Source organism: Falco biarmicus, chromosome 2 (genome assembly GCF_023638135.1).
Source record: "Falco biarmicus isolate bFalBia1 chromosome 2, bFalBia1.pri, whole genome shotgun sequence".
Lineage (NCBI taxonomy): Eukaryota > Metazoa > Chordata > Aves > Falconiformes > Falconidae > Falco > Falco biarmicus.
In genome coordinates this window covers 21661098-21674301 of record NC_079289.1, presented here as the reverse complement: position 1 = coordinate 21674301, position 13204 = coordinate 21661098, and the positions used below count along the sequence as shown (strand labels likewise).

Below are 13204 nucleotides of genomic sequence, written 5' to 3'. Positions count from 1 at the left end.
CTTGCACCTGGAAAAGAATTCCTGGCAATAGTATAGGCTGGGACTGGCAGGTTGGGTCCGATCTGGAGAAGAGGCCCAGTGGGCTGGTAGGCAGCAAGCTGAGCATGAACCAGCAGTGACCCTGGCAGCTAAGGCAGCCAACAGCATCCTGGACCGCATGAACAGGGTCAGAGCCAGAGACTGAGGGAAGAGATTATAGCCCTTTACTCATCACTCTTTGGCAGTGACTTAAGCAGAGGCCACCAAGATGGCCAGGAACTGGAGTGCTTGCAGTGTGAGGAGAGACTGAGGGATTTGGGCTTGTAGCAGAAGTGGCTTCGGGAGGACCCTGACAGCAGCCTGCCAGTACCTACAAGGATATCATGGAGAAGATAGAGCCAGGCTCTTGCATGACAGGAGAACAAGTGGCAACAGGCACAAGCTGAACTGAGAAATGCCAATTGGAGAAGTTTTTCCTGATGATGATACCCAAGCAGTGAAACAGAGAGGTCATGCTGTCTCTCTCATCTGTGCAGGGTTTCAGGACCTGACTGGAAAAAGCTTTGCTAAACTTGTTCTTACCTCATAGCTGACCCTGCTTTGTGCAGGAGGCCGGATTAGAGATCTCCTGAGGTCCCATCCAACCTGAATTATCCTGAATAATCTTATTTTAGTTAATGCTAATGATGCTGAAAAAGAATTTAGACTCTTTGAAATGTGACAGTAGTTCCTTAGTCTTTTAGATATGAGTCCAGGATCCGGAATGTATTGCAACACTCACATGTTGTGTTTTAATCAAGGTGACTTTGAAGTCTTGTCATGAAAAAGAGAAAAGCTTACTGGTAGAACCCAAGCAGTAATGTTTATTTTCTGTAAGATATTAAAAATGAATGAAATGGGATGTAAATAAAGGAACAATAGTGGTTGCATATCATCTGTAAACTCTTGTCCTGAAAATAGTGTGATCTGTAGAATTGCTACTGAAGCTACAAGTAATAAATCAATTAAGGAATGCAGTTCTCAGAGTCAGATCTTTGGAGAGGCTCTCTGGAAATCATGTAATTTAGGTTGGAGGGGACCTCTGGAGATTGTCAGTTTGAGTCTGATCCTGTTCAGAGCAGGATCATGTAGGTCAGGTTTCTCAGTGATGTGTCTGGTTGAGTTTTGAACACTTTCTAAGGATGGAGATTCCATTAATTCTCTGGGCAGCCTGTTTGACCACCCTCACTATTTCTTCCCCTCCCCACCCCCCCCCCCACCCCCCATCAAATTGGAATTTTTCATCTTCCAGCCTGTGTCAATTTCATCTCCTCCTCTTGCTGTGCACCTCCAAGAACAGTCTGGCTGCATGTTCTCTGCACCCTACTGCTAATTAGATAAAGATTAAGATCTTCTTTGAGCTTTTTCTTCCTTAGGCTGAACAAACCCAGCTCTTTCAGCCTCCATTCTGTGTCATATGCTCCAGTACCCAGGTGTCTTGGTGGCCCTTTGCTGGACCCACTGCATTGTGTCAGTGTCCTTCTTGTCCTGCAGAACCCAAATCTGTTCATGGTACTCCAAATGTAGTCTGGACAATACCGAGTAGAGAAAAGCAATTGCATCTATGGACCAGATAGTTGTACTCTTTCTGTAGTAGAGTTCAGAATGCTGGTGGCCTTTGCTGCAAAGACACACTGCTGAACCATGCTCAAGGAAGGAGAATCATCTCACTTTATATGCTTTTTTCAAAATGAAAGCCTGATAGAACAGAAGAGGTATGAAATGACTTGTGAATTATTATAATAATATTTTTTTATAAACCCAGGACCTGCATTCTTGTTGAATATATTATCGTGAGAAGCCTATTTCAAATAAACACAAGCATAAGTTATTGCTGGATTTCTTAAGCCTGTTCCATATATATAAAATAAAGATTATCTTCAATTGGCTTGTGAAACATAAAAAGCACTATACTAAATTTTCTGAGGCTTGAGGTGATTTTTTGGGGTTTTTTTGACAGTTAGGAAAAAACCCAAACAAGCCAGAAATAGGAGAAAGCCTGATTGTCCGTGGGCAGATGGGCAAACTAACAGTTTGCTACTTCAAAAGAAATAAGGCTTTTCTCTTCCTCTTTTTCCTCTCCCCTGACCCTGTGTCTGATTCTTATCAGATCCTTCCATAAGCCTTTTTAACTGATGGGCAGAGAGCAATTTGGCTTGCTTTTGGGTTTATTTTTCAGAAGTTTTAGTGCGTTAAGACAGCCCACAGAGTTACCTGAGAAACACAGATGTTGGCAGAAGGAGGGAGACAATGAGCAGAGAGGGGAATGTTGACAGTAGCAGAGAACAGACCGCTTTTTGGCAGTCTTGATCTGTTAGGTTGTCTCATTGCATTTCCTCATTCCATCTTTAATGGTGAGAGAGCTGTAATTGTCAGGCAGTCGTATAATTGCTGTTGTTAAAAGGCTTTAGGCCTTTTCCCAACAATATCCATGAAATACAGCTGTAATGCTAGATCTTCAGTTGCATCACTTGTTTCCCTTAAAAATTGCACTGTAGTAATGTGACCTGTTTTATTTTTCCATTAGGTGCGAGAAGCTGCTTACAAGATTTTTCTTTATCCAAATGCTGAGCAGTTGAACTGTTTAGAAGAATTGCTTGCTAGCCGAAACAGTCTGGCACAGTTGGTTGGGTATGACACCTTTGCTCACAGGGCTCTTCAGGGAACAATGGCCAAAAATCCAGGTATAAGGTGTGTGTGTGGAAGGACGTGCTGAGAAATCCAATGCAACTATGTTATGTATGAGGTCAAAAGTTCTAAGTTTCTTTTGCTGAGTTTACACTGATTTCTTCCAGTGAAGTATCTTATTGCAGTTACATTTTGCTGTATGCAATACTCATGCTTTCTATAAATGGTAGTAGTCACTGAGTAGGAACCAGTGTTTCTGTTCAGAATCAATGCTCACTGTGCATTATGAAGTTTTCATTATCCCAGCATGTAACAAAGTAAGTGTGGTACTAAATTCTTTTGAAATGATGGCACAATAGTCAACCAAGTAGTTTGTTATTGTAAAAAGAACTTTGTTGTCCTAAGGGAGCTTGTTTTGTTTGGAATATTTCAATGTAAACTTAACATCTTTTAAATGAAGAAATCACTTACTCCCCCGCATTTTACTTCTAGAGACAGTAAGACAGTTTCTGGAGAAGCTTTCTGACCAGTTGTCTAAAAGGTATGTCTTTTCCACTAAGTTATTTTTCTAACCATACTCTTTTATTTCAACAGTAGGAGGACTTGTGCACTAATAAGTCAGTCAGTGTTGCTCACTATGTGCTTTGATGAAACAAAAAGCAAGGCTTTCTCAGAGTTTTGAGGGGAGCTGTCAGCTTAAGATAAATTCTCTGTCTATGATCAGAGAACACACAGCACTGAATGCGACAAGTAGTGTGCATAGAAACGCAGGCAACAGCAAACAAGAAGACCAAGCTTAAGTGTTGAAGAATACATCTCCTGGTCTTTTCCCCCTATGTGCAACTCCATGTATTTTATATCTATAAGCAAATTCCCTTGTATTTCCTCTTGCCTCCCTTAGTTCCAGACAGAACAAAACAGTTTCATCACTGTGTATAAATGGGGTATATTGTAAAAAAGAAAATGCTTTAGAGGTGTACAACCAGAGTAAGAAGGGACTTTATTTTAAGGTACCTGAATAACAGAAGTAGCATGGAAAATTTCTCTTACCATAGTATATGAATCATGGAATCATAGAATAGTTTGGGTTGGAAGGGACCTTCAAGATCATCTAGTCCAACGACCCTGCCATGGGCAGGGACAACTTCTACTGGACCAGATTTCTCAAAGCCCCATCCAGCCTGGCCTTGAGCACTGCCAGGGATGGGGCAGCCACAGCTTCTCTGGGCAACCTGTGCCAGTGTCTCAACACCCTCACAGTAAAAATTTCCTTCCCAATATCTAATCTAAATCTGCCCTCTTTCAGTTTAAAGCCATTCCCCCTTGTCCTGTCACTACATGCCCTTGTAAAAAGTCCCTCTTCAGCTTTCCTGTAGGCCCTTTCCTGGAAGGCTGCTCTAAAGTCTTCCAGAGCCTTCTCTTCTCCAGGCTGAACAACCCGAACTCTCTCAGCATGTCTCCAGCCTCCAGAGGTGCTCCAGCCTCTGATCGTATTCACGGCCTTCCTCTGGACTCACTCCAACAGGTCCATGTCCTTCTTATGCTAGGGGCTCCAGAGCTGAATGCAGTACTCCAGGTGGGGTCTCAATGAGAGCAGAGTAGAGAAGGATAATCACCTCCTGTGGCCTGCTGGTCATGCTTCTTTTGATGCAGGCCAGGATATGGTTGGCTTTCTGGGCTGCAAGCATACATTGCCAGGTCATGTTGAGCTTTCTGTTTGCCAACACTCCCAAGTCCTTCTCCTCAGGGCTGCTCTCAGTCCATTCTCTGCCCAGCCTGTATTTGTGCTTGGGACTGCCCCAATGCCATGTGCAGGACCTTGCACTTGGACTTGTTGAACTTCATGAGGTTTGCATGTGCCCACCTTTCAAGCCTGTTGTGGTCCTTCTGGATAACATCCCTTTGGTGTGTTAATTGCACTACACAGCTTGGTGTCATTGGCAGACTTGCTGAGGATGCAGTCAATCCCGCTGTCTGTGTTGCCAACGAAGGTGTTAAACAGTGCTGGTCCCAGTATGGACCCCTGTGGAATGCCACTCCTTGCTGAACTCCACTTGTATATTGAGCCGTTGACCACAACTCTTTGAGTGCAACCATACAGCCAATTGCTTATCCTCAGAGTAGTCCACCTGTCAAATCCATGTCTCTCCAGTTTAGAGACAAGGATGTTGTGTGGGACAGTGTCCAATGCTTTGCACGAGTCCAGGTAGATGACATCAGTTGCTCTTCCCTCATTCACCAATGCTGTAACCCTATTGCAGAAGGCCACCACATTTGTCAGGCCTGATTTGTCCTTAGTGAAGCCACATAACCTCCTTATTTTCCATGTACCTTAGCACAGTTTCCAGGAGGATCTGCTCCATGATCTTGCTGGGCACAGAGGTGAGACTGACTGGGCTGTAGTTCCCCATGTCTTCCTTTTTTAATAATGGGTGTTGTTTCCCCTTTTCCAGTCTGTAGGAGCTTCACCAGACTGCCATGACTTCTCAGATATGATGGATGGTGGCTTAGCTGCTTCATCCACCAGTTCCTCAGGACCTGGGGATGCATCTCATCAGGTCCCATGGAGCTGTACTCCTTTGAGTTCCTTAGATGGTCTTGAACGTGATCATCTCCTGCAATGAAGTTCTTCATTCTCCCAGTCCCTGCCTTTGCCTTCTGTGACTTGGGCAGTGTGGCTGGAGCACTTGCCAGTGAAGACTGAGGCAAAAACTAATTGAGTACCACAACCTTCTCCGTCTCTTGGGTAATCAGGTCTCCCATTTCCTTTCAGAGAGGGCCCAAATTTTTGCTAGTCTTCCTTCTATCACTGACATATACCTATAGAAGCTTTTCTTGTTGCTCTTGACATCCCTGGCCAGACTTAATTCTATCAGGGCTTTAGTTTTCCTAATCCAGTCCCTTGCTTCTTGGACAATTTCTCTGTATTCCTCCCAGGCTGCCTGCCCTTGCTTCCACACTCTGTAGGCTTCCTTTTTGTGTTTGAGTTTGGCCAGGAGCTCCTTGTTCATCCATGCAGGCCTCCTGGCATTTTTGTCTGACTTCCTCTTTGTTGGGATGCCTCACTCCTGAGCTTGGAGGAGGTGATCCTTGAATGTTAACCAGCTTTCTTGGGCCCATCTTCCCTCCAGGGCTTTTATCCCATGGTACTCTACCAGGCAGATCCCTGAAGAGGCCAAAGTCTTCTCTCCTGAAGGCTGGGGTGATAACCTTACTGTGTGTCCTCTTCACTGCCTTAAGGATCTTGAACTCTACCATTTCCATTTCATGGTCACTACAGCCAAGGCTTCCCTTGAGCTTCATATTCCCTGCCAGCCCCTCTTTGTTGGTAAGAACAAATTCCAGCATGGCACACCTCTTCATTGGCTTCTCTGTCACTTGGAGAAGGAAGTTATTGTCCATGCATTCTAGGAACCTCCTGGATTGCTTATGCCCTACTTTTTTGTCCCTCTCACAGGGTTGAAGGTCCTCATGAGGACCAGGGCTTGTGAACGTGAGGCTGCTCCTATCTGTCTATAGAGGGCCTTTTCTGCTTGGTCTTCCTGGTTGGGTGGCCTGTAGGAGACCTCCACTATTAATGCCACCTGCCCCTGTCCTCCCTTTAATCCTGACCCATAAGCTCTCATCAGCTCCTCATCCATCCCCAGGCAGAGCTCCCGGCACTCAAGCTGGTCATTGACGTAGAGGGTGACACCCCCTCCTGGTCTCCCCTGCCTGTCCTTCCTGAAGAGCCTGTATCTTTCCAATCCAACGCTCCAGTCACAGGAGCCATCCCACCATGTCTCTGTGATGTCAGTAAGATCATAGCCCTGCAGGTGTCTGCATGTCTCTTAACTCCTCTTGTTTATTCCCTGTGCTACGTGCGTATGGGCTATGGGCCTGCCATTTTATGGAGTACTATCTATCTCATGATGGACATTTTCTTCGGATGGAGTATTATTGTGTACTGTATTCTACTGCTCAAAAATCTTTCATTGACATTTCGTTATAAAAATATTTTTCAGAACTCGAAAAGATTTTGAAATGATGACGAAGATGAAAATGAAGCTCAACCCCCAGAATTCAGTAAGTTAAATCTTCATGTGTGGTTTGCAGTTTTGTTTCTTTAAAAAGATACAGTATAAGCTAACCTTGTTCTATACGAAAAATTAACTCTATTTTAGTGTACAATATGTAATATAATTCAAAAGAGAAACTTTCTGTCTTCTGGCTTCAAATGCTTTTTGACTTGCTTAGCTGCCGTTTGTATTAAAACCAAGCACTGAATGCAAGATAGCTGTTAGTTTATACAGAATGATACTGAGGTAACCAAAACATGAAGTGGTGAAAGTGGGTATTACTTTGTTTTGAATTGACTCATTTGAAAAATAAAGGCTGTACTTTTTGTTAGATCCATGTCTAGTTTGACTACTGTATTTTCTATATGCTAATTCTGTACATAACTAGGCTTATCTTTTTATTGGGATTGAGTGTATTTCTTGAAATCTAGTTTGAAGTCCTGTTACATATTTGAATAAGAAATACCATCTTCAAGCAAATGTTAAAATAAAGGTTATGATATATTTTGGTATTTCTGATGGTGTTTTCAGCACTGAATGTTTCCCATTATGTTTTAAAGTTCTGTGACTTCTTGAAACTGAAAAAATATTCAAAGGAAACAAACCTTTTCATTTGGGTTCACTTGTTGTCTGTTATTGTAATTATAAGCTGGAATTCCCTTTCAGAAGCTGATGCCGTGGGATCACCCTTACTACAGTGGCGTCCTTCGTGCTGAGAGGTAAGCTCCTTATGTTCATGATTGTAATGAAAATGAGTGCCTTTATTTCATTCCTTGCAATAAGGATAAAGAAAGTCCTCAATGTAAACAGGATTTCCTTCTTTGAAGATGTACTTCAGTATGAAAAAATAAAAGAGTATCTGGTGGGGCAGTTGTTTCTAACATTTCTTAGTTACTGCTGGAATGCCTGTAGAAGTTTTTGGCTCCTCTCTTGTTTTATGGGGAAGTATTGGCCCTCTTTGAAGATATAAGAGGATGAAACAGTTTCAGAACAGCTAGAAAATCCTTATTCTTGTGTTGCTTTTAGCTCTTAGCTGAGCTGCAGTAATGTTTTAAAATAAATTTTGAACACTGAATACAATCCAACTCCTTTGTATTTTAACTGTATTGTACTCACTGAACATGCAGCTATCATCCCCTTCTACAGACTTGAAATAGCAACTTCTTCAGTGGGTCTTCACTGTTTATGGATAAAATTAATTCTCCGTCTCTCCTGCAAAGACTGAGAAATAAATCCTCTACACAGACTTAAATAGTGCACAAGACCTTTGCACATAATGAGATACCAGCTCTGAAAGACATGAGCCCTGCATGTTGCCTTTGTTAGATCAGCAGCAGTGACCTTTTAGAGTTGTGTTGGAATATTTAAAGTTGTGCTTCCCTCACAAGAGGGGAAGGAAAAATCTTCCTCCACTGCAGATTTGTAGGTTTTTGGTTTTCAAATAAACTTAGACTCGATGTATCTGATTAGTTTGCTCTGGATCAGAAAGCTATGGTGGTATGGACATTGCATGGAAGGGTTGCCAGCAGCTGGCCTGGCTGTTCTGCTACTTTCTTGGACTTTGTTACTGAGGCAGTAGTTTTATGAGCAGCAGCTCTAATATTTGCCTTGTCTTAAGCTACTGAAGGCTTAGATGGGAGCAGAGCTATGTACGTGCAGCATTGTTCATGTTCTGGGTGTGCAGAGCTTGCGGTGCAGGGGAGGGAGTGGGATGTCCAGCTGCTGGGTCTGCTCCCAGTAGCCGATACTGGAGTACGCAGCACTCCACAGTGTGTGCGTGGATTGCATGTTTGTGGTAGCAGACACACTGCTGTGAAAGTGGGAACAAAGTAGTGGTTATACTGGAGGAGAGTCAAGGTCCATCTAGCTCCAGATTCCATCTTAGCAGTGGTCAGTAGCAGTCTGTGGAAGAGCACTGTCATACTATCTTGTCATACTATCTTGTAGCTTACAGATCTCCTTTACCTTGCCTGTATGGTGTCTTCAAAATGGCAAAAATTACATTGTAATGCGTAGTGCTTAACATTACTGTCAAATGTTGATGAGATTTATTGTCTGTGTATCCTGTTTATTTTCTACAATTCCTATAGTGGCTGCTTTCCCTGTTTTTGGTTAATGTGTCCCATGAGGGTTAGGCGTTTGGTGGAGAAGGCTCTGTGTTTGTTTCTTTCTCCTCCTGGAGGAGTGTTTTGACAAACCGACTTACTGTGCTTCTTAGATCATCTCATGAAGCTGACCATGTTGTAATTGAGTTGCTGATGATCACAGACAGATTATTCTGCTCATTTTGGCATTGGGAAGAAAAATATTCTCTTTCCTTGTGGGACTTTGTGAAAGACCCAGTTAAGTTACTTCAAGAATTGCATGGTAGTTTTATGAAGGAGAGCTGCAGGTGAAACAGACCAAGACATTGGCATTGCATCTTTGCCATTTTTTATTTATTCAGACACCAAGTCTAGCAGCTGGATCAGTGTGAAGAATCTCCTGAACCTGTGTAGGGCTTCCTTGATTACAGTGCAGCATTGGAGTCCAACCTTTTTCTCCCTCCAGGCTGGTCAGGAGTATTTTTTTTCTGGCAGGTACGCAAACATCTACAAGACAGGGAAGGAAGAATAGTTTTCCTCTCCATTGTGTGCAACAGTGTTTCACTAAAACCCAAGGGTTTAGGTCTTTCACTGTCCTATTTTATGGATAGTGGTCTGTCTTTGGGAAAAGGTTTTGGTCTGGCAGTGACTTAACAATACTTTACATTCGTTCTGCCCGTATTGTAGGTATTTAACAAAGCACTGGATGGATACTGGCTGATCAGCCCTGAAAAGTAAAAATCACTTGTCCACTGCATAGTATCAGTGGCTGTGCTTTTTGACTGAAACTAGGCAGGACTCAGAGAGTATTTACAGAACAACAAGAGGACAGGGATATACAGCTTGTCATGTCTGTGCCCTGAACGTAATATTTATGTAAATGTGAATCCACTGTCCTTTATCTTGTATTTATATTTGCCTCTGACTTGCCTCTGACCACATCCTTTCTTGAATGCCCCTTAGATGCTATGGTTTGTTCAGTTCCACAGTTTTGTAATTGAAAGATCAGAACTGTATCTGTCACAAAGCTTCATACTTGCAGGAGTTTGACTTTTGGCTGTTTGTTCTTACTTTCTATATGAGCCAATTATCTTGTAGTATTGAGTTATGTCTCTATGGAAAAGTGATGTTATTTTCCTTGGTTTGTTTTTGGGTGTTTTTTAATTTACACTTTTTTTCCTTTAAATTTGATTGTGATTAATTTTATTTATTTATAACAGAAATAACTTATTTAATTTTAAATTATTGTATCCAGGTTGTTTTGTGGTTTTGCATCGTGGAATGACAAAATATGTTTTCAAACAAGATATATTTACCTGTCATGCATTTCTCCCATAGGTGATATTCTTTGTAGATTTATTATTTTTTTCTTCAATGGTTTCTCTTTTTTTGAAACACATATACTTTTAGCTTTATGTCTTTTACATAATATGATCGTATTTGTAATAGTGCTGTGCGCTTATGTTTTTGACTGTCATGTTTTGGGACTCAGTAGTAGATTGTATGGTGGATTTCTGTATTGTTAGGAATTTCTTTTTACTCTGCTTAGTAAAATGTTTTTGTTGAAAGGGAAGCAAATATATGCTTTTGGGTATTTCTTTTGAACTACTATTGTCACTGTGGCTTCAGCTGACGTACAGAACCATAGTTTCCTAGATATTGTCAGGTACATAAGATGTGGATTATCTTTATAAACCTAGGTATAAAGAAAGAGACTACAAGGGTTTGGTCTTGATTAAGTAACTTTGCAATGTTCTAGTATGTCACGCATACGCTACTACAGGGTGCAAGAAATATTAGATGGGACAGTGTCTGTTGAAAAAGGTTTACTGTTTCCTATTTTGGTCTGTATGACCTTATTTCCAAATGGAAATGTTGGGAGCAAACATATAGACAGTGTGGTCCTGATCAGATATTTTACTTTCTCTTTAGTTCTCCACATTTTTCTCCACATTTTGACCAAATACATCAATTTGTCTCAAATGACAGTGAAACTCGTGACATATTTCTAATGTGTCTGTTTTATATCTGTATGTTGTAAATGTATTTTTTTTATTTTATATTCTAAATATATGTTTATTAGAACATGATTAAGAAAAAAAATTCTCCATTAGATTCCTCATAACAATTTTCAGATCTGGATATTTACTTCTGAAGAATGCGGGATATTCACATGCATTTGGACTGTTGAGTTTTAATGACATTTGCTGTCATACGAGGCGGCCTTTATTTTCACTCTGCTTCTTCGGTCGTTACTAAACAGTTTCTGCTGTTTTTGAAGTTGAACAGCAGGTGGAGCTCCAGAATCAAGTCACAGAGTATGTTTTTTCTTTCTGTAAACTTAGCCACAGTAATTTTGTTTCTGTCAGCTTTCACGCAGTCTTTTCCCTGGAAACTTGATCCTACTTCAAAAGTGTAAAGTCTCCCATTGATGGTAACAGGATAGTTTAATTTTTCTTTTTTCTTTGTCTTTTTAATTTTTTTTAAAATTATGTTAAGTAGCATCTCTGTCTTTAAACCCACACTTATGATATAATGGTTTTGTAGCTATACTTTAAGTGGCAGAGAAAATAGATGTCAATATAAATGTACATTTAAGAGAAACTGGAGACAAATGTCTGCAGTTCGTGGTAGTAGTATCTTAAAAGAAGATAATTAGGAGAACCTCAAGAATTTTGGCAGGCAGGTAATGAAACAGTGAATGCTAGAACATGCTTCAGCCTCCAACAAGTAAAAAGATGTCTACTATGTATATTATAAAAATAATACTGTTGAATTTTAGTGCAGGCAAGTACCATAGTATTAATTAAATCCCATTACCTTCTCAGTAAGTGCAGCTGCAGTTATAAATAATTCTCAAGGCCCAGGTCTTGCAAAGATGTAGTAGTGTTACTGACTTCTTCTGGGTCATAAAAAAACACAAAACCCAAAGCAAACCAAAAAAAACCCCAAAACCCAATGCTGGAAGACACCTTTTAAAGTCGAGTATTTGCCTTGAAGGTGGGATTGACTATACTTAAGCCACTTCTGATGGAGGCAACAGAACTGTTCTTGAGAACTGTCAGTGGTGAGCTTAGTGTATATGGTATTGACTCCTGTTTCTCTAACCTTTAGTTCTTGCCGGGCTGGGCTGACTTTGCTGGCTATAATTCATTGTCGGGATTTTTGCCAAAATGTCACAGATTTTATTCAGCTTGCAACTGGGATGTGCTTGCAAAGTATTGCACTCTGTTCTGGTCTGTCTCTTTGGGACTGCATAAATTCAGACTGGCCTTGGGGATGAACAAATTAATGCCAAAATAAGCCAGTTTCCTGCTGTGTAGGAAAGAGAAGCCACCACAGCAACTGCAAGCATTTTGGATCTTGGGGTGACCAGCTAAGCAGAAATTAGAAATAACTCCTCTCCTTTCTTGTTGGGGCAGTACATAGGCTGCTGGCTTCAGGGGGGTGGGCAGCACTTTTGTTTTTTCAGAGGGGTAAATTCAATACCAAGCTATCTAAACATGACTGGATGTTTCTCAAGTTGCTAAAAGCTGCAACTAATGTTGAGGCTTACAAGTTATTTGTAAACAAACTTTTTTATGGCTGCTTTTTGTTGAATTATTTTTAGTTTTATGGAAGTGTTATCTGTTGGGAATACCACATGGAAAAATGGCCCAGACCCTTCGTGGAATATGTGAGCAAACTGTCACTCTGTTCAAATTGAAAGCTGAAGTGGAAAAATAATGCAAAATTTAAAAAGAACCAGGAAATCTTTCAACCAAAGCTCATAGAGAAGGAAAAGTTTCTTTAACTATCTTTTATAAGCAAGGGAAGGCATGCCTTCTATGAAATCAACTAATGTAGGTGCAAGAAGTCCCTTTAACTTACCAATCACTGAGTTAGTGGACTAAGCTTTTGGAGGAAAACCTGAAAGTTACTGAAAAGGCTTGCTGTGAAGCAGAATTCAAGTTTCAACAATTACTTATTTATTCAAAACATTGTGGAAGGACAAAGAAATTATTGTTGATTTGAAAACAAAGTCAAATCTAAAAGTTGTGTACAGTGTTGATACCAAACCAATATTCCAAATTACCCCCTGACCTCCTCCAAAATATTCTATGAAGTACAATTAACAGAAAGAAAAAAGGAATGTGAGATACAGGTGCTAGTTTATGGTTGATGAGAGTACAAAGGATTTCTATTATTATTACTTTTTTTAAGAAATCCAGTCTTCTGTAAATCATGGTTTAGAGGCTCCCTTCAGGTAAAGAATTAAATTTCATATTCTGACATGTAATGAAAATTGGAAGGGGTTTTCCTTGTCTTCATCTCTTTAGGTTAACCTGAGGGGTTCATCTCACTTTTATCTTCCACTAACAAGATTTTTTCAAGTTTTTTTGAAAGTTTTGACAGAATCTGTTTTGTTAGAGATAG

General features: G+C 40.7%; 1 protein-coding gene across 1 annotated transcript in view; it reads left to right on the top strand.

The window, feature by feature from the left end:
* The window catches only part of MIPEP (mitochondrial intermediate peptidase), an 80997-nt gene that overhangs the window by 11196 nt on the left and 56597 nt on the right, over positions 1 to 13204 (top strand). The window contains exons 7-10 of the mRNA XM_056327723.1: positions 2546 to 2702; positions 3139 to 3187; positions 6651 to 6711; positions 7371 to 7423. Coding sequence (XP_056183698.1) covers positions 2546 to 2702; positions 3139 to 3187; positions 6651 to 6711; positions 7371 to 7423 — 320 coding nt within the window. The remainder of the gene's footprint in view (positions 1 to 2545; positions 2703 to 3138; positions 3188 to 6650; positions 6712 to 7370; positions 7424 to 13204) is intronic.